Source organism: Solanum lycopersicum, chromosome 4, assembly GCF_036512215.1.
Source record: "Solanum lycopersicum chromosome 4, SLM_r2.1".
In the NCBI taxonomy this organism is placed as follows: domain Eukaryota; kingdom Viridiplantae; phylum Streptophyta; class Magnoliopsida; order Solanales; family Solanaceae; genus Solanum; species Solanum lycopersicum.
This window is the reverse complement of record NC_090803.1, coordinates 68,000,900-68,024,687: the sequence shown is the minus strand read 5'-3', so window position 1 is coordinate 68,024,687 and position 23,788 is coordinate 68,000,900. Positions and strand designations below refer to the sequence as shown.

General features: G+C 35.6%; 2 protein-coding genes across 9 annotated transcripts; one reads left to right on the top strand and one right to left on the bottom strand.

The window, feature by feature from the left end:
• Positions 1 to 744: 744 nt before the first annotated feature.
• Positions 745 to 17,414, top strand: LOC101260723 (uncharacterized). 3 transcript variants are annotated; one of them, XM_004238387.5, is made up of 39 exons: positions 745 to 1,022; positions 1,487 to 1,539; positions 2,245 to 2,344; positions 2,621 to 2,728; positions 3,466 to 3,582; positions 3,756 to 3,906; positions 4,233 to 4,480; positions 4,642 to 4,830; positions 5,583 to 5,659; positions 5,757 to 5,874; positions 6,021 to 6,104; positions 6,437 to 6,532; positions 6,714 to 6,815; positions 7,309 to 7,377; positions 8,395 to 8,490; positions 8,590 to 8,697; positions 8,894 to 9,007; positions 9,133 to 9,216; positions 9,458 to 9,586; positions 9,720 to 9,918; positions 10,029 to 10,172; positions 10,251 to 10,294; positions 11,320 to 11,403; positions 11,514 to 11,582; positions 11,659 to 11,735; positions 11,994 to 12,063; positions 12,354 to 12,503; positions 12,653 to 12,718; positions 12,945 to 13,089; positions 13,219 to 13,283; positions 13,372 to 13,437; positions 14,267 to 14,360; positions 14,562 to 14,598; positions 14,723 to 14,780; positions 14,870 to 14,980; positions 15,457 to 15,524; positions 16,289 to 16,355; positions 16,435 to 16,503; positions 16,973 to 17,414. In XM_004238387.5, the coding sequence occupies exons 1-39, from the start codon at positions 951 to 953 to the stop codon at positions 17,057 to 17,059; spliced, it is 3,885 nt and encodes a 1,294-aa protein (XP_004238435.1). In that variant the 5' UTR covers positions 745 to 950; the 3' UTR covers positions 17,060 to 17,414. The 3 variants fall into 3 exon arrangements, with proteins under 3 accessions (XP_004238435.1, XP_069152616.1, XP_025886684.1); XM_069296515.1 differs by having other exon boundaries at positions 788 to 1,022; positions 16,852 to 17,414; XM_026030899.2 differs by having other exon boundaries at positions 788 to 1,022; positions 16,861 to 17,000.
• Positions 17,415 to 17,724: 310 nt separating this feature from the next.
• On the bottom strand, positions 17,725 to 23,035 carry LOC101260431 (protein NLP4). 6 transcript variants are annotated; one of them, XM_069296518.1, is made up of 6 exons: positions 22,495 to 22,790; positions 20,965 to 21,876; positions 20,291 to 20,338; positions 19,319 to 20,207; positions 18,793 to 18,866; positions 17,725 to 18,695 (listed from the first exon to the last, which is right to left on the bottom strand). In XM_069296518.1, the coding sequence occupies exons 2-6, from the start codon at positions 21,865 to 21,867 to the stop codon at positions 18,666 to 18,668; spliced, it is 1,944 nt and encodes a 647-aa protein (XP_069152619.1). In that variant the 5' UTR covers positions 21,868 to 21,876; positions 22,495 to 22,790; the 3' UTR covers positions 17,725 to 18,665. The 6 variants fall into 6 exon arrangements, with proteins under 6 accessions (XP_069152619.1, XP_069152617.1, XP_069152618.1 ...); XM_069296516.1 differs by having other exon boundaries at positions 20,965 to 21,980; positions 22,495 to 22,756; XM_069296517.1 differs by having other exon boundaries at positions 20,965 to 21,880; positions 22,495 to 22,749.
• Between the last annotated feature and the right edge of the window lie 753 nt (positions 23,036 to 23,788).

Here is a 23,788-nt window from a genome sequence, read left to right as displayed (position 1 = left end):
TAATTTTAAATAAAAACGATAAAATATGATATCCCATATAATAAAATAACATGTATGAATAATCCAGAAGGAGTGTTATTTTTTAATTGTTAATAATTTGAATGTAAACGGTAAAAACTATGATGCGGTTTTACGTGATGATTACTAAAATTGAATAAAAGAAGAAATCATACGGTTTCAGTTACGCAAGCCTTGAGCAAGCATTATACATAACCGAAAGCAAGGTTATTTCCGTTAATTTAACATTAATTAATTACTATAAATAAATATAACTTTTCTTTAGAATACTATACAACTGGTGTAAATAATTTTTTAACTATACCTCAAAATTGATTTTTTATTTAGATTGACTTTTTGAATTGGTTTTAAATTAATAAATTATTTTGTTTGATTTTAAATTTTAAAAAATAAAAAACAAAAAATTGAATTATATAAATATAAAGTTGAGAATAAGTTAAGAGTTAACCATTTATGTCCCTTTTTGATTATTGTCTTTGATGATGATTTAATGTTTGAATACCTATAATAGGTATACTTATAAGTATCGATTATGATTTAAATTGAAAAATATATTTAAGAGATTCAATATAATTATTTTGATTATGTGAAGTACGAATAAAATAAAATCGAAGCAAATCAAATTAAATTACAATTTTACAAAATAAAAAATTAAATCGAATAATACAAATCAACACCCAGTAGGGCAATTAGAATTTAATACCAGTAGCAGTTTAAATGGAAAATAGACCAGTGCTTTAATTATGCTGTTTTTTTCTTCTATAAAATCGTGCGATTGCAAAATAATCATCCTTTGACTCTCTATCTTTCTATATCTATCTTCTGTACAGAAAAGAGAAGGAAATTTGTATTTGTAGTACAATACAACGAGACAAGTTTAACAGGAGAACATAACCTTCAAATACAACAACCGGAGGAGTTGAGCTCCGGCGATGGAGGAATTTTCTTCAAGAGCAATAAGGCTTCATTTTCTCAGGATTTCCTTCTCTATTTCGCTCTTTCAGGTTCGACTCATCATCCTTGAACAAGAACAATTTCGCCGTTTACTGAAACCTATTTCAGTAGCAGCATATTGTGTATCACGACTGAGAAGTTGCGATTTTCACTCATTGACTTTGATTTCGCTTTTCAAATGAAATATTTGAATTTTGTTAAGGAAATTAGCTGTTTTCACTAGCTTCCTTTGCAAAATTGTTCGACAATATGGATTACATATTGCTATAACCTTGTTGTGGAGTTTGAACACAGTCGTCGAATTTTATAAGTTGGTTAACTAGTTGTTACTTGTACTGAATTGTGCATTATCTCGTTACAGAAATATATCAGGTTTCTGCATACAGAGAGATGCCTAGAAAGTGAATGCTTAAGCATGGGAGTTTTTTGATGCAATAAATGAAAATAATTTATATGATTTGAGTAGTTTTGGAATTTGAACAGAGCTGAGTTACTAGAATATTTACCTTTGCAGGTCTTGTTTATTGGTTATACAGTGACTGCACAAACAACAAATTCCTCTGGAATGTAAGTTTCATGCATTTTTCTATCTTTGAGTGATTTTTTGTACTGATATTTTTTTTTTCTGTTGTAAGAGAATAGATGTACATTGGGTCTTAAGGTAGTCAGCTGCCTAATTGGATCTTGTACTATAAAGAAAAAGAAGAATGGATATCCTGAGTTCTGTTTTCGATGGAATAACCTCAACTAGAACTAAACATGACTTCATGAAGTGAGGTTTACTAAAATAGTGTACTCATACTTGAAAGAGAAGAAGAAGGGGTGTTGAAAAATCTTTACTTCTTATATCAAAATGAAAGGATGATGATTCTTGATTTTGTTTGTATGAAATCCTAGTCTTGGTTTCGGTTGTTCCAGATAATACTTTTCATTTACATAACCAAATGACTGTTATGCTTTTCCAATTTTCTGATGTTCCTACTGGTTAACTTTCATCTATTTGACTAATTTCAATTCGCGTGACTGACAATCAATGTAGCTCAAGTTAAACTAGTTCTTCTCTTTATTATAATCATGCAGGACTGTAAGTTAATAGAGCATCTCGGTAAAAGCTAAATCAGTTTTCGTCTTTATTAATTATACAATATCTTGAGTAGATGAAGTAGAAGGTTGAAACTCTCAAATTAATCCGTCTCCTTTTTCATGAATTTTATGAAGTGCAAACCATTAAAGATTGAACTTTTCAATTTTTATTTTTTTTAACTTGCTTAGAGAAAGGCATGCTGAAGGATATTGCTCTATGTATGACATTTGTGGAGCACGCAGTGATGGGAAGGTTCTGAACTGTCCCTTTGGTTCCCCTTCCGTGAAGGTAAATATTTTTATTTGCTTCATCATATTAATGGAGGTGCGGTGGCTATTCTGAGCTGGCCATTCATAATTGTTGGCCTAGATAGACCTGGTCCCCCTCATTCCTATCATCTCTTTGTTGCTGACGCGACCTCCCTTCCAACCAAAAGGAATAAAGGACATCGCACTTGCTTATATGTGGTTCTTTTGATTGTATTACTCCAAAACTGTTTGGATTTTCAAAATTTGTTCACCTGTTAATTTAATGTTACTATGTACAATATCTTGTGCTTTGCAGCCCGGTGAGCTGCTTTCATCAAAAATTCAAAGTTTGTGCCCAACAATAACTGGAAATGTCTGTTGTACGGAGACTCAATTTGACACCTTGCGATCACAAGTGCAGCAAGTAAGATTTTCATGCTGTAAGACTTTTCCGTATTAGTTATTTTATTTTGGCTCTTGTTTACTCTCGCCAGCTCCTAATGTTGAGAATGCTCAACAGTATAGATAATCTGGAGTATAATTTTGGATTTTTGATAGATCTGAGGGTCTTTGTAGGGAAGTTATTTTAAACAATCTAAGGTAGTATGCCAGAGCGTCTTTTTCCTTTGGCATGGGGGCTCTTTAGGAGGCTTAAGGATTGGTGCTTTAGTAATCAGCTCTCACATTCGATGGTTGTCGAGTAACAGGGTCCTGTGTTTTTGTGGGACAGGTGCTGAGTTGGAGATAACTCTAGCCTTTGCACTGTGTGTAATTTGAATTGTTAGAAGTCAATGACGAATAATGGAAGTTGAGAGAAAATAATAGCAAAGGATAGTGGGAATAGAAGGTGGAAGAAAGGAATTGCAGGAAATATCTATGCATACAATATAATGGCTCTTCAATCGCTTCTTTTTCTGGCTAGTAGGGTGGCTGTAAGCGTAAAATGTGTAGAAAAATTGCTATAGGTTTCAGAGTAATCTTACACATAAGCATCTTAATCCTCTTATATGCGAGTGTACATATAATGTATGTATGTCTTTTTTGGTAGTTTGGGGTGTTTGAGACTTTTTCCATTTTGAGTTATGTGTAAATAGTGACAGTTGTCTTCTCCAGTTCTTTCTCATTTTGAAATCCTCTTCGTCCAATTAACTTCTTTTGCAGGCAATTCCCTTTCTTGTGGGCTGTCCAGCATGCTTGAGAAATTTTTTGAATTTATTTTGCGAACTTACATGCTCTCCGAACCAGAGCCAGTTCATCAATGTCACATCTATTTCCAAGGTAAGTTCTACCTAAGTGGCCATTTTTATTATTTTAATTTCGTCCACACTGTGTACCAGTTGTTCTAAACACTACAAGGAAAGATGATTTAATTTAAAATATCATGTTTGGTACGTGGCACCAATTGTCCGAAATTGTTTTGAATAGGTAATTTATGATTTTCTTGTTTTCAGGTCAAAAAGAATTCTACAGTCAATGGAATTGATTTTTTTATAACAGACACTTTTGGCGAGGGGTTGTTCGAATCTTGCAAGGATGTAAAATTTGGTACTATGAATACCAGAGCAATAGAGTTTATTGGTGCAGGTGCTAAAAATTTCAGAGGTAAATTGTCTATTCCCTGGTTCCTGACTTTGAATTTACGCACACATGTTAAAAAAGGTCTGCATGTCTTGATCCTGCCATGCCTCAGTATTTGTAGTTTTTGGCTTTCTGTTACCATTTTCAGGAAGGCCTGTTGCATTAGGCTGAAGAGGTTATACGCACGCACACACATATTATAACTCGAAGTTGCTCTTTTTGTTTTTGTTAAGAGAGTGAGAGATAGATAGATAGATATATATAGAGAAAATTGGGGTGACGTGGATAACAGTCTGATATCTTTTATCTAGTCTGTAATCTGCATACTGTGCTGACACTTAATTTGGCAGAGTGGTATGCATTTATTGGAAGACTAGCACCACCTGGAGTCCCTGGATCTCCATATGCAATTAATTTTAATTCAACCGCTCCTGAGTCATCTGGAATGAAACCTATGAACGTGTCTACGTATTCATGCAGTGATACATCACTCGGCTGTTCATGTGGTGATTGCCCTTCAGCTTCTGTTTGCTCAAGTTCAGCTCCTCCTCCTGCTCAGACAGAAGGTTCTTGTTCAGTGAGATTTGGGTCTCTCAAGGTGAATAGAGGCCCATTATATTGGGTCACATGATATATTTGCTTCTATAGTTTATACACATGATGGCTCAGATTGTATTTCAGCGCTGAGAATAACTTGTAAAATCTGGCTTTGTTGCATTGAAACAAGTTTTATGCAGTTCCAACTCCTGATTGGTGCAGGTGAAGTGTATTGAAGTTGCTGTCACAATTCTGTATGTTGTATTAGTTTCGGTTTTTCTTGGATGGGGTTTTCTCCATAAAAAAAGAGAAGAAACTCCAGTTTCAAGAACAAAGCCATTGATCAGTGCCACTGGAAATGGTGTCATCCGCCAAAGCAGCAGGCAAAAGGATGAGAATATTCCCATGCAGGTGAATGCCTATTTGCAATCTCTCAGTGATTTGTTTGCTTGTCTCCTTTCTTACTTTCCATTTAAGAGCTACTTTTCTTTACAGTCTGTCAAAACGTGAGTTTGGTGAATCATGCATGTCTATAAAATTTGTCTTTCCTTTTGAATTCCCATCTTCAATGCTTCTCCAGTTACATGGAGTAAAGAGTCTGCCACCTAACACTATTGAGCATAGGCCAAAAGCTGTAGTTTTAAGACTGTAAAAGGTGGCTGGGTTCTATATGGTTATTTCCTTAAAAAATTTAAAAAAATTATGTTCTATTTGTTGTAATAGTTTATTAGTTGACTTTCGGGTCATAGCTCGCCTGATAAGGGGTATTTCCACCACGAGATATCTCTATATCATCTCCTCATGTTTATAATTCATTTAAATTTTTTTTTTGAGCAAGGTAAAGTTATATTCCTCAGCAATGTGGGTATGCTGTCGACCATCAAAAAAATTACAGTGCAAGTAATCATAATTACAGATAGTCTAAGAAGTCTGCTGGCTGTTCTACCTCATATATACCCTCTTCTTTACACCAAAGATATAAAGTATTAATGCAGTTTTCTTTTACTTTCTGCATTGGATTAGTAATATTCTCAAAACATCTATTGTTTCTTTCCTTCCAGACTGACCACCATATGCAAGAAGGGACTAGGCTCCACCATTTTTTCTGTTTTTTACTCCCACCTCTTCTCATCTAGTAATCATAACTCATTTGAAAATTTCAGATGCTTGAAGACGTCCCTCAAATTTCAAGTGGTGTTCAACTCTCAATTGTACAAGGATATATGTCAAAGTTCTACAGGTGATTCAGTATGCTTTTAATCATTTATGACCAGTGATTGATTTAGTATTGTTCTTCCAGAAATGAAATGTTTGTGCAAACAACCCCTCTTTTCCAGGAGATATGGAACATGGGTGGCTAGAAATCCAATCCTTGTGTTGTGTTCATCGTTGTTCATCGTCCTGGTGCTCTGCTTAGGCCTTTTCCGTTTTAAAGTTGAGACCAGGCCTGAGAAGGTATGATGTGGCTTAGCTGTCTCAATTTCCTATTATATCATTTCATCCACTTAACAAAATTGTATTTGCTTGTATATACCACTGTTTTTTATATTTTTAAATTTTTTGCATTACACATGTCCTAAATTCCACATTGATACTTTCAGCTATGGGTCGGCCATGGGAGTAGAGCTGCAGAGGAGAAACTATTTTTTGACAGCCACCTTGCACCATTTTATAGAATTGAGCAGGTTCTGCTTCATTGTGCTTTCTGCTAGATACTTTTTCCATTGCCTCTATGTTGTTAAGTCAAACTTGGTAAAATATTCATGATTGTAGTATCCAATGGTTTGCCTTTGGATCCTGTTATAGTTTAGATGTACTTCAAACTATGTTTCTCATGTCTGCCGTTTTTACTAAATTAGTATCCTTAAAACTCAAGTAGCTTAGTCCCACTTTTCCCATTTATCACGGTTAAGGGAGCTATAATGTCTCTCTCATTTTCTTTCCTTTTTTTGAGGTGGGGGTGGACTAATGACCTTTGAATCTCATGGAAGTTACTATCACCTTATAAAATTTGCAGCTCATAATTGGTACAATCTCGGACGCAGATAATGGAAAGGCACCTCCTATTGTTACTGAAGACAACATGAAGTTACTCTTTGACATACAAAAAAAGGTAAGTCATCTTCTTGAATTTTGCCTTATACTCGGAGGAATCATGCTTCCTTTAATTACCTACTAGATGAGTGAACATCTTTTAACTTCCGTTTTATGGTTTTGTGTATCGCATGATGTAAGGAATTGAAAATGTATATTCTTAGTATTCCTAGAAACTAAGTTTGCTCCATGTTGAATAGATAGATGCAATTCAAGCAAACTATTCTGGCGCAATGGTATCTCTGCCTGACATTTGTATGAAGCCACTTGGCACAGAATGTGCTACTCAAAGTATTCTTCAGGTACAATTATATAAGTTAATTATCCTGCAGTTTTTTATAATGTATCTCATAGTAAAGCAAACATTAACTGAAATTTCTTGTCGCTATTAATATTTTGAGACAAGTTCTCAAATTTGTCGCTGATCTCTTACTGAAAAAATGTCATGATCTGAAGATTGCGTCACACATTGAGTAATTATGGTAGAAATATAAGTTCAGTTCCTTGGGCTGTGAATGATCTCTTTATTCTCTCTGCTCTATGATTGTGTGTAATGACTCTTTGATTTTGAACATGCCATTACTTAGATGTTGCCTTCTGTATATTTTCAGTTAACTTCCTTTTCCTTACTTCATTGTCAAAATGTTATCTGTTTATCTAATCTCTAGTGATTTGGCTGCCTCTGTTAATTGTCCATGATGGCAGCTATTACAGATGTCTGTTGTTGTCTTGTAGACATCTCTGAGTTCCCCTTAAAATGTACTTGCAACTGATTCCCGCCATTGTAATGTGCAGTATTTCAAAATGGATCGCAGCAACTTTGATAATCTTGGAGGTATTGAACATGTTGAGTACTGTTTTCAGGTATGCTCTGATCTAACTTTGTAATGCCGTACTGATTTACTTCTGCTTTCCTTTTGTTTGTGGTCACTGTTATAATGTTCTTCTTCCTTTATAATTTACCTGACTTTACCCGTGACTTGCTTTTCTGGTCCTCATTGTTGTTTGCTGCATTCACAATTTTTTTTTCAATTTCGAGAATCAACCAACGGAAAAATCCGCAGCCCAGGTGACTCACAGCCTCCCTCTCGCCCAAATAAATGAAATGGGATGAATCAAATCAATAAGCTTTTTGATTGATTCAGGGCGCAGCGAAGACAAATTCAATCAAGGAAAGGGGGCTTACTTTTCCTGAGATTCAACTCCATATCGTAGCAGACTAACATTAAGAGTTGCTACTGCTGTCTGGAGTTATATTGTGTTGCTTAAGCATGGATAAAGATATTCCTCATGCACACATCAAGTCGAGATATCCATGGCCAAATTAATTAACTGCAGAAATTCTGGGATTTGAACATGTGACATGTTTGAACAAAAACAAATTTATCAGATTGACAGCCCTTATTCTTTAAATCAGCAGATGATACCCAGGACCAACCTAATACACTCTCTAAACAAAGCATATCCAAATATTCATGGTATCACTAACAAAGCATAACCTTGTTTTGTTTTACATATCCATCCTGAGATCAGGAGAGGAGTATGTTTCTTCAAATTGATTGGATAAGCAAAAAAGATATAGGTCCTTCAACTTGTGTCTACTCGCAGTTCTTACGATATCTCTCCACCAAGGAACTGGATATTCAAACAGCTTAAGTTTGTAAAGTTGGTCAATTCTTATGTCTTCTGAAGAGTATTAAGAAGTGAACAACTATGAAAGTTTCGCACTGGAGTTCAAAGCATCGGAAATAAGTCAATTTTCTTAGTTTTCCTTATAATTTGTGTCTCAATCTTTGACATCCACTTTCATTCATACTTCTTCACAACCTAAAGCAACAATGTTAAAGCTCATCATCAATCTTCTTTTGCTTTTTCCTTCAGCATTATACTTCAGCAGAGAGCTGTTTGAGTGCTTTTAAAGCTCCACTTGATCCAAATACTGCTCTTGGTGGTTTCTCTGGTAACAATTACTCTGAGGTACCTCTTTTTTCCTCTTTGTGCATTAAATTGGTGATTCAAATATCTGATCACAATGTTGGTGTAAGTTGTAACCTGATGATATAATGTTTCTGACAGGCTTCTGCTTTCATTGTGACATATCCTGTGAATAATGCAATTGATAAAGAAGGCAACTATTCTAAGAAGGCAGTGGCCTGGGAGAAGGCTTTCATTCAGTTAGTGAAGGTCTGCATGTTGAACTGTGTTCCTTCAATAATGATTCATGCTACAATGTGTCGTCTAAGAACTCTAAAAATCTTTATGAAAAAAAGAAAGCTTGATAACATGAGGAATTATTGAGAGATCCTAAAGTATGAACATCCTTTTCTAATCTTAAATTGCCTCGACTATGTGGTCTAATCAGTTCTGATACTATGGCCAGGATGAGATCTTACCAATGGTGGAAGCAAAGAATTTGACCCTCGCCTTTTCATCAGAAAGTTCTGTTGAGGAAGAGTTGAAAAGGGAGAGCACAGCAGATGCTATTACTATATTGGTAAGGGAGTGAACCCCTAGAGTTTCATATTTATTTTGACATGTGTTCTTGACTCTCCTTAATGAGTATTATATCATCCTCTTACTCTTGCTCTTCTGTTTCTTTTTGTACCTGCTTTATTCCAGATAAGCTATCTTGTGATGTTTGCCTATATATCCTTGACGTTGGGCGATACTCCCCGTTTCTCCTCTTGTTACATTTCCTCTAAGGTACAGAGCTTTTGGCCTTGCATGCCATCAACCATTAGTAATACAGATTCATGTCTATTGCAACTTTTACTGTTTAGTCAACACATCTTAGATTTTGCAAAAGAACATACAATGAGAATCAACGTCGATGTACTCTATAGTTTCTTTGCCTTTCTCATTTTCACTAGAAAGTTGGTGTTTATATTAGTCCTGTTTGCCTTTTCGACATTTGTTCTTAATTTGATGGAATGTTGTTTTCCAGGTATTGCTAGGTCTTTCAGGAGTTATACTTGTCATGCTCTCTGTTCTTGGATCAGTTGGTTTCTTCAGTGCCGTAGGCGTAAAATCTACCCTCATTATAATGGAAGTCATTCCTTTCCTTGTCTTGGCTGTAAGTTGAATTTTGACAGCCTCCTTTTCTTTGACTTTGTATGTCTTTATGTGTTGATCCTTTTTCTTTAAAAGAATTACTTATTAACCTTCCTTTTGCTTTATGGTCATTTTCAATCACCATATTTTCTCAGGTTGGCGTTGATAACATGTGCATTCTGGTGAATGCTGTTAAGAGACAGCCAATGGAACTGCCTTTAGAGGGACGAGTAAGCAATGCTCTTGTCGAAGTGGGACCATCGATTACACTAGCTAGTCTTTCAGAGGTTTTAGCATTTGCAGTTGGAAGTTTCATTCCAATGCCAGCATGCCGTGTTTTTTCCATGTTCGCAGGTTAGGAACAGCCTGATACTAGGTTTAGAGAGTTGCTAATATTATTTGTATATGTAACGTCCCTGTCTCTGGCTTCCGTTCTTATCCCTTTTCTTTTTTTTACCCTGCAGCGTTGGCCGTTTTGTTGGACTTTCTTCTGCAAGTTACTGCATTTGTTGCCTTGATTTGTTTTGATTTTTTGAGAGCTGAAGATAATAGAATTGATTGTTTCCCATGTATTAAAGTGTTTGGTTCAAATGCTGATTCTGAAAAAGGTAAATCTGGGAGAATTTCATCAAGCTGTCAAATTTTCTTCCTATTGAATGAAGCCCTTATATTAAATGATTTTGTAGGTAATCAGCAGAGAAAACCTGGATTGCTGGTACGGTATATGAAGGTAATGGATAGTTTTAAATGTTTTTCTAAAGTTTCATCCTTTGTGCTCTCTGAACATCAGCTTATGATCTCTGAATGTCTTTAATGTTTGTTTTCTTTATCTAGTACAAGGTTTGTTTAAAATCTAAATGAAAAGATTGCATTCTCATGTAAACTTATATACTTCATGTCTTTTTACATTGATCAACGATAACATCTAATATTGTTATACTTTACTATTACAATATATGTTTGATCCTGCTACTAGTTTACCCTTCAAAGTCATAAACTTCTTAGTTTGACCATGCAAAATATAAAGATATGACTATCAGGAGGGGATATCTATGAAGTACTTATTTTACATATAAGCCATACAGATCTTGAAGGACGGGATATTTATGATTTCCATTGTTATTTTTCTCTTCTTCTTGATAAGTAAAATGTCATTATAACGGGGGAGTTAGAAATTCTTATTAAGAGGAGTTCCATTCTACCAGATCTGTATTGTCATCTGGACATGGCTGAGTATTGTAAGCTAAGTTGTGCAGAATCTTCTCTTTCGATGCCGTACTGTGTCAGATTCTCCAAATATATACTAACTTTTGGAGAATCCGACATGCACCTACTGACATTTTTGAAGAGTCCGAGTAACATATTGTAAGGGGAAAATATCACCATCATCTGCATCAGATACAGAGATGCGTTCCTTGTCCCTGAAAAGCCTTTTGTTTCTTTGTCTAAAGTTAGTTACTTCTGAAGCCATATTTCTGCTCTTGCTTTTTTTTTTCTTCCAGCACCAAAGTAATGCCTCCTATTATCTTAATCGATTATTTAACTCGTGCATTAACATCTTGACCTTGCGATGGTAGAGATCTTGGTAGCTTTATGGGAGTTCTGTACATATTGGTAGCTTTATGCTGCTGAAATTGTAGAGTTCTCTACATGTTATGTCTTGCACTACTTGGTGATCTTTGATAACTGGAGCTGTTATTTTGTATTTGTTAACCGATAACCGATTTGATTTATGTTCATTTTTTTCACTTTTAGGATATTCATGCCCCCATCTTGAGTCTCTGGGGAGTAAAACTTGTTGTCATATGTGTTTTTGCTGCTTTTGCATTGGCGAGTATTGTAAGTTGCACCACCTTTTTACTATGTAATCTTCATCTCTTTCTGCTGTTTTTATTATATTGAGCAACCTGGTAGGGAAGTTTGATCACCTTATGCTTACATTCTTCAAGGCATTATGTACAAGGATTGAACCTGGTTTGGAACAACAAATTGTTCTTCCTCGTGACTCATACCTTCAGGTTTAGTACCTTAAGTAATGTGCATTTACAGATCTGGTTTTCATAGAGTTGCTAAGTCTCATTTATGTTTGTGCAGGGTTACTTCAATAATATCTCAGAATATCTCAGGATTGGACCACCTCTGTACTTTGTTGTCAAGAACTATAACTTTAGGTACTATGGATAACATACTCCTTTTATTATGCAACATGCTTCTCAATATGCTCACTTGTGTGTTGTTATTACCTTTCCTTAAATAAGAGATTGTTATTAGAATGATTTTGCATACCTATGACAAAACTCTATGAACAGATTGTTTGGTTAACTGGCCTTTGCATGAATTAAATGTCAGAACTTTGAGCTATTAGGCGGAAAATGTGAATCTTGAACGCAATAGTTCTAATGATTGAGAATGTTATTTTATTTTCTCAGTTCTGAATCAAGACAAACAAACCAGCTATGTTCTATCAGCCAATGCGACTCCGATTCTCTATTGAATGAGGTAATACTCTTATTCCTTTTGATGAATCATGTGATTGACATGCTCTTGAATCTTGTGAAGTGGAGTCTTCCTGTAATTAAGCTGCATAAGTTTTTTCAGCTGCATGGTTTGGGAAGGGATAGCATTTGGTTTATAGCTGACCCCTAACTCGTTAGCTCATCCCACTTAGAGATCATGTGCCTTCTAAAGTTTATTGCATATGTTCTTCATTGATGCCAATCTATGGTTTGTGTATACAGTTTTCCTCAGCTTGTTCTGTGTTACTTTAGGTTAACTTTGTATTTCTGCAGATTTCCAGAGCATCTTTAGTCCCAGAATCAAGTTACATCGCTAAACCGGCTGCTTCATGGCTTGATGATTTTCTTGTTTGGATATCTCCAGAAGCATTTGGGTGCTGCAGAAAATTTACAAATAGTAGTTTTTGTCCCCCTGATGATCAGGTTCATTTGCTTTCTTTCTTAAGAAGCATCTCCAAATAATTACAAACAATAGTTTTCTTAATATAATATCATTAAATAAAATAGTTACTTATTAATACTTCAAAATAATAGTATTAAATTTCTCAATATAAGTATCTGTTTCCTTTCAGCCCCCTTGTTGTTCACCCAGTAGTGGCTCCTGTAGCTCGAATGGAGTATGCAAGGATTGCACAACGGTAATCCAAATAACTCTCATCTGATATACTTTGTTATGTATGCTTTATATTACAAAGTGCCAACAAGCAAAATGTGTTCTTCAGTTTCAAATATATTTTTTACTTTGGCTTTTGAGGGGTACTTGGACATTTTTCACATCGAGCTAGAATCATGTGGTGAACACTCAGTTTCATGAAAATCATTAAGCCAACAGAAAACTGTTGACTAACATTTGGTATCCTTCAGTGTTTCCGTCATTCAGATTTAGCAAATGATCGCCCTACAACTGAACAATTTCGAGAGAAGCTTCCATGGTTCCTGAATGCGTTACCTTCCAGTGATTGTGCTAAAGGAGGCAATGGGGCTTACACCACTAATGTGGAACTTGAAGGTTGATCAATTATATGTATATTTGGTTGTTTCTTTTGAACGTGACGTTGATCCTTGCAGTCAATATCATTTGTTCCACTGAATCAGCTCTCATTAATTATATCTTTGTTCTTTTTGTTTTGTTCATCAGGCTATGAGGATGGTATAATTAAAGCATCAGCCTTTCGTACATATCACACACCTCTTAACAAACAGGTATATAATCATTCACAACCCTTTACCTTATAGTTCACTAAACTTTGTCTAGAGGTCCATGTGTTTGATCTTAACCCATCTTCTTCAGGTTGACTATGTCAATTCTATGAGAGCTGCACGAGAATTCAGTTCAAGGGTTTCTGATTCTCTAAAGGTAATTTCTGAATGCAGCATAATGAAGTATTGCTGTCACTCTCAGGAGCTTAACTGTTTGGCCTGTTTTTGTTGTCTCTACTGATTTTTTTTTAATGACCACTACTGAGATTCTCTCTTTTCTTTTAATTTGTTCATCTATCAGTTATACATTCTGATGATAAACTAATGGTACTGTCCGCAAGCAAGTTCTGATTTTCCATTATAGCTTGCAGAACATTGTCATTAGTGTATTCAACTCCTTTATTTGTGTACTGATAATTACAGTTTATTTAAGAATATTAAGACGTTTATATCAAGATTGTTGCTGCGTCATGAATGTGAAATATGGTAAATTTGATAAGTATAGCAGCAATAAGGTCTTCTATATAGAGTACTTTTACTTCCTTTTATGCCAAATCTGACTGTACCAGAACAGAAGGAAGATAATCTGGAGTAGTGATTATCTGATCCAAAAACCAAAAGGCATGTCATAGTTGTAATATTAAGGTTTTAGAAAGTTTAGGTGAAAAAAAAATCATTGTGGTACTTTCGAGAGATTCTGGAGGTTAGATATTTGTATATCGTGTCTTGTAGATTTTATCTAAGTAGAAAATACTCATCTGTACTTATAAGATTCCAGGTAAAAAGGAAGAACGAATTAGGATAGTGGCATAAATGGAAATTGTGCCCAAGTGCAAGAGAGTTCTACACCCTACAATTTATACCCCATAATAAGTTGCTTCTGATCTGTGATTTGTCCCATTATCTTCTTCTGGCAATTACACACTTGGCATGCATTTCCATAAGTTCTGTGTATTAGCCACGACTTACCTCTTTCGTTTCTGCAGATGGAGGTCTTCCCGTATGCAGTGTTTTATATGTTCTTTGAGCAATATTTAAGCATATGGAGGACAGCCCTAATTAACTTAGCGATTGCTATTGGTCAGTGTCATCTCTCTGTACTTAATTTAATTCACCTTTCAGCTGATGCATGACATATCTTTAATTATGTGGATATTTTGAAAAAAAAAATTCTCTTTTTGTCTGCTGGTTATCATTTCTATTGGAAGCATTGGGTAGTTTTAAAACGACTAAGACCATTGAGAGACATTAACTATGTATTTCTTTTTTCATTTTCAACAGGTGCCGTATTTATTGTATGCTTAGTTATCACTTGTAGGTTAGTATATTATCTCTTGGAATGCTATCCATTCCTATCCTTTCTTGCTTTCTTGAACAAAACACATTTATTTTTTGTATCTATAAGATATAACTCTGTTTTGTTTGACCTTTGCTACATCTAGTTTTTGGACTTCAGCAATTATCTTGCTCGTGCTGACCATGATTGTTCTGGATCTTATGGTATGTTTTCCTCTTTGAACAATTGTTTGAGTTCATATATTACACCTGATTTTCTCTCTCTAGCAGTGACATCTTACATCATTTTGCAGGGAGTAATGGCAATTCTAAAAATCCAGCTCAATGCTGTATCAGTTGTTAACCTTGTGATGGCCGTTGGTATTGCTGTTGAATTCTGTGTCCATATAACACATGCCTTCTTGGTTAGTCTTCTATCAGAGTGATCTATCTGGTCTACTTTTCTGTTTAAAATAATGAGAGAATGAAGATCAACTTGAGTAGGTTAAGTAAGAGAATACTGTATATTAAACAAATATAATTGTCTGCAAATAATTGAGAAGATAATCCTTGTCTGAGTGAGTAGAATGAATGACTAATAGGTTCAAGTAAATCTTTATGCCCCTGAAGTTAACTGTTTGAATGATATCTGTCATTATCAGCAATGAACCATCTGCAGCGAATTACACATGTGCATCAAACCTTAGCTTGGGTGTCAATTATGACCCCACTCTTTCTCAAAAAAAAGAAATACAAATTATGACCCCACTCATGTAATAAGAAGTCAAAATATTTTAGTTGGCTCTAATTCCCTTTGAGCAAGGTTTCATCATTTGTTATCTTTTCTTTGAGGCATTCATCCTATAGTTCTCTCTTTAACATTCTTCTGCACTTTATGCAGGTTAGCAGTGGAGATAGAAACCAACGCATGAAGGAGGCACTGACTACTATGGGCGCTTCTGTATTCAGGTCTGGCATTCTCTACTATTGAAGAAGCTACTATGGATTATGTTTTCTGATCTCTCCTTATGTTAGGGTGTGAAAAAAAAATTGTTTTTACTGTTACATTTTATTAATTAAGTAAATCTACCTTCAATGGTCAAGTCTACCTTTTTGACCCTTATCAATTGGATAAATAATAGTGTGTCAGCCTGTTTAAAAACAGATGTCACTACGTGTCCTTTCTAGAGCACTAACTAAGCACTAGCAGGATTGTAACATGATACGAGTACATCTCCATGAATGTTCAAATTTTAGGACATTATATCATATATATGAGGACAGTCAAGTGGCTGAACGCCCCTCTCCTCGTTCCGCCCTTCCTATTGGGATAGCAGCCTTGGGGCTTTGCCTGCCCTTTCTAATAAAAAATTCAGGCTCGGCCCGGGAAAGCGCTGGCAACAACTGAAAGGAAGGGGTCCATGTAGCTGCTGTGTCCGCCCCTTTACTGTCAGGAATGGCTCGTCAGTCATGTCAAAACAAATTTGAAAATAGGAATTATATGGACCTGTAATGAGCTTGCCATAACAAACTAGAAAAGAATCTAATTCCATTCAACCTATGCCTACTGGGCACATTGAATAGCTAATGGACCTAAAAGAGCATGATGAATTTGAATCTGTTAATGCAACAGAGGAAAACAAAAAATATCCATCTTTGAAATAATGGTAGATATTGAAGAAAATACATCTGTCAAGAGAATTCTCACTTTTCTACTATTCCATCTTTTGCAGTGGTATCACGCTTACAAAGCTTGTCGGTGTCATTGTTCTTTGTTTCTCAAGGACAGAAGTTTTTGTGGTACGTGTACTTGCATACAAAGTCATAAATGGAGTGAGCTACTTGTTCTGGTTGATTCATCTTAACCTGCATTTTGCAGGTTTACTACTTTCAAATGTACCTGGCTTTGGTTCTTCTTGGTTTTCTACATGGGCTCATATTTTTACCTGTAAGTGACTTAAAGTTATAGCATCCTCTTTTCTTCCGTTGAGAAAATTCTCCTTCACAGCCTTCATAACAAATTATAAACGCTTTTCGTTGTTACCCAAAATCTTTAATCTTATATTGAATATATGTAAAAAGTCTTCTGTGGTGAGTTTCGACTTAGAACAGTCTTTTTCTTCATCGTTATCTAAATATTTCCATCGTTTTTCTTTCAAGTAGCAAATGAAAAGTTAATGGAAAATTAAAATTACCATATGAGTATATCCTTGAGAGATGTAAAATTACCATATGAGTACAAAGAATTTTCCTTAGTTTTACTTAAAAATTCTTAAGTTGACGATTATATTGGTAGCAATGCCAGATCCCTGAGAAATGTACAACTGTGTTGGAAATAATTCAAGGAGGATTTTGAAACATGAAGGAAAACTTGGCTACAACTTCTAAGTACCCCACTTGTACCACCTCCATTTCAGGTACTATTAAGCATTTTTGGTCCGCCATCAAGATGTGTGCTTGTAGAGAAGCAAGAGGATCGTCCATCTACATCTTCCCAATTCTAATCTAATCAGGTGTTAAAAGAGTCTCCTCGGTAGGAAATATATTCTTTTTGTTCAGAAGCCACGACTTGATGTTTGATCCATGAGATAACAAGCAGGATAATTGGTGGTCTACCTACAGCACAATTCTGATACAAGCTAATGCATTAAAAAGAGCTGTCCTTTGTAGTGATACATAATCTTTTCTTTTTCTCTAGATTTTGTGGGTAGTAGAGGGAGCCCTTGAATGTTCATGGCTGCATGTATAACCTTCTGAAGAACACATCAGAATAGTTTTGTTAATTGTAAATTTATACAATTATATTTCTCTGTAAAAGAAGAAAGGTATATATACATATCTTTTGTTTCTCAGTCCTCATTTTTGTGTCTCTTTACATTCTGCACTGCCTGGTTATATATGGAAGTTTATCTCTTGCAATGTTTATATGAAGAGAAAAGATGTCAGTTATTTCATACCCTCACAAGTTTTAATTGCACAAGTCAGATGAAAACCCTCTTAACATTTGCCCATTATGCTCAAATTATTACATTATTCCATTAAAACTTCTAATAAGCAAGAGATCAAGGTCAAGTATTAAACAAGATATGCATGCAGCTTCTGGGAAATAGGTTCATCTGAATTCAGTTTTTTTTTTTTTAATACAGAGCACATACATATACACGACAAATAACTAAAATTTCAACAAATTATTAAACTTTGAAACTATAATGAGTTTTGAGTACTCTAGATGAAACAATAATAGCCTTACGGCTCAATACTAGTTCATATCAGTCAAAAGGATTGACTTACATGAAGACTCAAACAGAATGAATTTACAATTAAGCAAGCAACATTTCTTCAAGTCTCATACCAAATCTAATCCTAAAAGGGAACTATATCCATTTTGGCAACTAGGGGGTATACCAGTTGGTTACTGTACTAATATAGGACTGCTGCTACCGAAAGAGCTTCCAAAATGATGCTGTGAATCTTGAACTAAGATGAGCTTGATCATTTGGATTTGGGAAGACATACAAACATCGATGCATTCTTCCAAGTCTGCATCGCATGTTAATAGAACCCACTCGGAGTCATCGTCCAAGTACTTGAGTTGAAGTCCACTAGGATCATCTATGCCAAACCGCCTTGTAATTTCTCTTAGAAGATCATTGTATCTCCAACTGTTTTGCATTCGGAACCTAATCTTTTCTTCTCCATGTGTTACTTTTACTCGTGGAGCTTCTTCTTGAGATGTTGATGGACTCCTCTTCAATACAAGGTTTTCTGATATAGGATTCTCAGCAACACATAAATGGCTTTGAGATCTTGGTATAGTCTTCAGTGCTTCACTTGATAAATGAAGCTCTGGTTCACTTTTAACCCTTTTCACTGCATTATCTACAGACTCTTCCTGTACGATTAGATCTTCATCGCCAACAATACTCAAAGGGTGAGATTGAGGCGATTGAGGTTTTGTCCCGGATGAACAACATTGACTTGAACTTGAACTTCGACTGCTGGAAGAAGAGGGTGACTTAGATGCATCAGGATTGGGGCTCGTAATGCATCTCTCTTGTTGTGTGTTCAAGGCTGTTGGATGTTCATTTGACTTTGAGTCTGCAAAAGGGCTCATTCTTGATGCATTCGGAGACGCCAACTCTGGGAAGTTTGAATAGAAGGATTCAATTTGTAAAGTGCCAGAGGCACCCTGAACTGAATCAATAACACGTTGGATTTTTTGTAAGGAGTGACCAACCTTCTTGATCTTTCGAGAAGGCCAGCGTTTAATTCCGTGCTGCCTGCATATCCTCTTCAGAGTGGTAGGACAAACTGTATTTCAAGAGAGCATAGGTAAGGAGGGGAAGGAAGAAACAGCAAAAAACAAAGTTAAAATCCTCATACGTAAAGAGTCCAAGAAAGTAAAGCGACCAATATGATCAGCGTAAAAAATAAAAAATACATGAGAAAGTAAGTTATAAGTGCACAGAGTGAAATTTTGGATCTTATCCATGAAAATAACTCCCTCTGTTTTAATATGTATGTCCAAGTTTTGACTAGGAACAAAGTTCAACAAAGTATTTTTTTTAAAATCTTGTGGTCTTAAACTGAAGATGGAATGTACCAAAATATTCTTTTTAATCTCGTGGTCTTAAACATGTCATTTGGAAAGTTGAAATTAATGAGTGGTTGAAAAAGGAAAGAAACATTCTTTTTGAAACGGACAAAAAAGAAAAGTAAGACCAAGGCTAAAACAAATTAAAATGGAAGGAGTATTTACTTACCACCAATGCTCTTTGCAGCATCTTTTAGGCTACCAGCAAAATACTGCTGAAGAACTTGCAAGGTAATAGTCTTCTCAGCCTTCGCACGTCTCCTGTCTCCCGTTTTACCCAGATTACGAGAGACACCCTCCTCATAAGCAGAATTCTTACGGTGCCTAAACTCCACCGAATCTTTCCTTAGCATTTCATCTGGTTTTTCATCCTGGAATGTAGACATAACAGAACTCTCCTGGAACTCTGCGTCACAAGAGGTCCACGATGTCCTTTCTTGAGAGGTTTCAGTGTGCTCCTTATGTTGTTCAACTGTGTGGTTTGCCATTTCTCCCACAGATATAGTTTCTTCCTGCAACTCTTTATCTGTCACAACCCTCAATGTCCGGCAAACATTTTGTATGATGATGGATAATGAAGTAAGCATTTTTCTATGGTCTTCAGGATTTCTGCAGTCTGAGGGTAGAAAGAACTCCAAAACAAAATCAGATGAACCAGTTGAGATACTACGTAGACGTATAGCTACTGCAGCTTGCAGTCCAAACATTTTTGCATAATGAGAAAGTGGATACTCTGACTTGCTATAAGAGGTTAGATCAGCTGAAAAGCATGGTTGATTAGTATTGAATGCTCTCCCAACAACACCCTGCCCTTTCAGCAAATGGTGCTCAGAGCAAGCATCATGAAATCCCTGAACGCGGGGGTCAGCTACATAGCAAGCAGAATCCTCCGTGGAAACACAATGAATAAGGTTTTCCTGAGAATGGCGGCAACCCCCTTTGCCTTGTTGAATGCACGGAACCCATGTCTGAGCTAACGGCAATCCATGTGTCTCACATGCAGACTTCAGAACCTCTAGAACTTCAGGTAATGCGGCTTGGTAGCTCAAATCACATACCTGATAAAAAATAGTTCATATATCATGCTGAAAAAGAGTACGGACTTCAAAAATGCATTCTTTTGCAAGTTCAGACCAATTACCTTGGCATCTTGAGTGGTTGAAACTTCAGAAGTCGAGAGATCAACAGCCTATTAAGAAGTAAGAAGTTTGGAAGAATTTCAGAAAACTGGACCCTCACTAAATTTACCAAAATGTGGACAAACAAAGCAGTTCCATATGGAGAACAAAAGCAAGACTCATGCACACTAAACACTCACAGGAAAAGATCATGATCAATAGAGTGCAGCTTACGTACAGTCTGACCCCAAATACAATAAACAACAGTTAGTAGCATCATAGTACTAGTCTACAACAAAATAATACTATAGTCGAAGTACATGAAACAATAGATAGCAACAGAGATCGAAGGACAAGAAAATACAAAAGTAATAATATGACTACAGGAGTACTATTATAGTTTCATACTCAAAAAAAAAGAACTTTACTATTATTATAATATCGTCTCAATCTCCGAAACTTTCTTCATCTAATATTCATTAATTTGGAGATTGATGATTCATCTTGAGTCTTTGTAAATATGTTTTTATACATAAAACACATAAAGATATAGCAGTTTAAAAACAAATATGCACATCTTATAATACGTAACACTGAATAAACACCTGCACATATATAGTTCCATTACTTCGCTGAGTAGGGTAACTAAAACAAATTAGAGGGAATTGATAGTTCCTGAGAGATAAAAAATACAAACCTCAAGAGCTTTGCACACACTTTCAAGCTCTGAGCGATACTTGATCTTCTGTGTGGTCATTACAACTTCAATAACACCCAAGCAGTTACGACTACCTTGTTCAAATACAGGAACAGCAAGAGTGCCACGTACATCATACTGCTGTGCATGTTCAACACGCGGGTACTCTTCACTTCGGAAGAATCTAACATCCGGCGTCCACTCAGGAACTTTATCAGCAAAAACTCGCCCTGGCAATCCAACAATCTCCTTGGAATCCTCATTTGCAGGAAATTGATAGTTTACAGAGACTTCACGATAATTAGCAAGCTGAGGGCAATTGAGGTCTAGTAAGAAAGGTTGATTAGTTGTGCTGAGCACACGCCTGCCATCCCTGTTTATCGGTACCCACAGTTGAAGCAGGATATCCTTATCCCTAGAGCAATCTCTTATGTACCCAAGTGCCCAAATCAATCGGTCCATTACAGACGATGAAGCTTTGGGTCCAATCCACCACCTTTTGTTCAACTCATGAGCTTCAACTAAATGATTTTCAGATAGACTTGAAGTGCACATGGCATTGTTCATATTCTCACCAAAAGACTGAACTTTAGCATAATTTAGCTCTTGGCAATGGTTTATCGACAAATTTTCAGTTAAAGATGGCCTTTGCTTTTCTTGTTGGGCATCCTTCGATGAGATTCCATTAAATTCTACATTGTTGGCATCTATAGTTGTAGGCCACATAAAAGAAGAGTCGAATGGCGCATTGAAGATGCCTGGACTATGTTGCAAGAATTCATTACCATCAGTGGTCTCCAACCAACATCCCTCTAAAAATAGTCCATCCATGTAATCCAAATCCATGAGATAATCAGATGGGGTTGTCAACAAAGGATTCGAAGGAATAACGCGTTCATCCATTGCATCAATCTGTCTTCAAATTCCAAAGATCAGTACTGTACTTGATCCAAATTTATGATAATCACTACTCAGTCCTTCTAGATACAATCTATCCTAAAGAAACTCCACCAAATCTGCCAAATTTATGTTCTAACTGAGAATCAGCAGTAAAGCAAAAAGGATAGAGGAACCAAAGAATATAAAATAACAACAACAAATAGAGGATATTTAGCTCCAAGAATCAAATATATGAAGAAATCAACATATTCCACCAAGTTGGGTTTTGTAATCTTGGTATACATATCTTTTTCCACAGTCAAAAAAAGTAGAAAGAAGAAATAACCAGCTACCACCAATTTATAGATCTATACAATACAACAGTGCCTCAAACAAAAGAAAGTTGCAAGAAATGAGGCCAAAAAGAGAAAAATGAAAGCTGCATACCACTAGATTACTATGAACATAACTAGTAGATTACTATTATGAACATAACTAGGCTTCATCAAGATAAGCTAGTTATATGTATGAGACATAAAAGGCAAAACTGTTTCTAGCCATAGGAAAGTAAGTGTGTACAAAGATGATTTGATCCAAGTTGTAAACACAGACAAAATAGGAATGAGAAGAAGAGGAGGAGGAGTAACTCACTATGAAAAAAAGATTCTTGGATATTCCAAATTTGCAAAGGTCAAAACTTTCCTGTTTCTTTATGCTGTAAAAATGTAAACTTTGCTGAGAAAATTTTCTTGTGGTTGTCTAAGAAGCAACAACAACATCAGCAACAAAACAAAAACATATGTAGGGACTAAATGTCCCTCTTATATCTCCCTCTTGAAATCCCCTCCACAACCCACAATCAAAAATTAAATCCCCTTATTCTCTCTCTTTCTATCTATTTGTCTTAGTTATTATTATTATTATCTGTCATTAGCTCTCTTGAATATGATTCCCTTCAAGCAAAGTCTGCCTACAAGAGAAGATTCCACTTACCAAGTACTGACCCCACCACCTACTCCCCCCCACCCCCCACCCCCCCCACACCCCTCAAACTCTGGGGATTCCCATTTATAAAGTCAACCTACAAATCAAGAAAACAACCCCATTTAATCCAAAGCTCAAAAAAAGGAAGCAAAAATCATTTGTTAAGGTAAAATAATTTGATTTTTACACTCTTTATTAGCTCAAGAATACTCTAAATGGGAAAAAGATTTGATTTTTATAGACTCTTTATTAGCTCAAGAAAACACATAATTGGAAAAAAGTTCTTTTTTTTTGGTGGCTTTGTGAGTAGAGAATTGTGTGTTTGCCACTTTCCAATTTACCCCATTACTATATTTAGATGCTTTGTGACGTAATTCAAGAAAATGTTAAAATAACAATCCACTTGCTAAAAGGAAAACAACTTTATTCACACGCGCTGGTGATGGCGCGTGTTGAAACTTGATAAAACTGACGTAAGAAACTTCATGCATAAAATAAGAGAACGTGATTGGGGCGTGTTCATAAGTCATAGTTAGAGCGCGTGAGAGATTAGTGTTTTAAACATTATGGGTAATCAGATTTATGACAACATTTTTGTGTAGTTTTAGGTAGTGTTATGTTAAATACAAATCTCAACTCCACAACCAACACATTTGGACCACATTTTGGAACTCTATTTTAATTGCAAGTTGGAATTAACCAAATTATATTAATTAAAAGATAACCATGTATAAGCAAATTACAGTTATCAATCTGAGAAATAAAAGTAAACAATTCTCTTTTAATTTACATTAATAAAATACGAGAGAAACTTATTAAGACATGTATATTTATATAAGTGGTATTAAATCAAGAAAGATGCACCTTATTTTTGTGATACTATTTGCGACTTCTTTATTAAATTAAACCCTCGTAAAATTGAGATTGCTTTTGAAAATTTTTGCATACGCCATTAAAATTA

What these genes read in the sequence shown, in the direction of transcription:
- LOC101260723 (XM_004238387.5), top strand. Translation starts at nt 951, where the DNA reads ATGGAGGAATTTTCTTCAAGAGCAATAAGGCTTCATTTTCTCAGGATT. An exon ending in ACAACAAATTCCTCTGGAAT is followed by an intron (nt 1,540 to 2,244) that starts GTAAGTTTCATG and finishes TAACTTGCTTAG; the next exon opens with AGAAAGGCATGCTGAAGGAT. An exon ending in TTGAGACCAGGCCTGAGAAG is followed by an intron (nt 5,875 to 6,020) that starts GTATGATGTGGC and finishes TGATACTTTCAG; the next exon opens with CTATGGGTCGGCCATGGGAG.
- LOC101260431 (XM_010322161.4), bottom strand. Translation starts at nt 21,867, where the DNA reads ATGGATGAACGCGTTATTCCTTCGAATCCTTTGTTGACAACCCCATCT. An exon ending in GTGTGTGCAAAGCTCTTGAG is followed by an intron (nt 20,339 to 20,964) that starts GTTTGTATTTTT and finishes ACTTCTTAATAG; the next exon opens with GCTGTTGATCTCTCGACTTC. An exon ending in CAACCACTCAAGATGCCAAG is followed by an intron (nt 20,208 to 20,290) that starts GTAATTGGTCTG and finishes ATTTTTTATCAG; the next exon opens with GTATGTGATTTGAGCTACCA.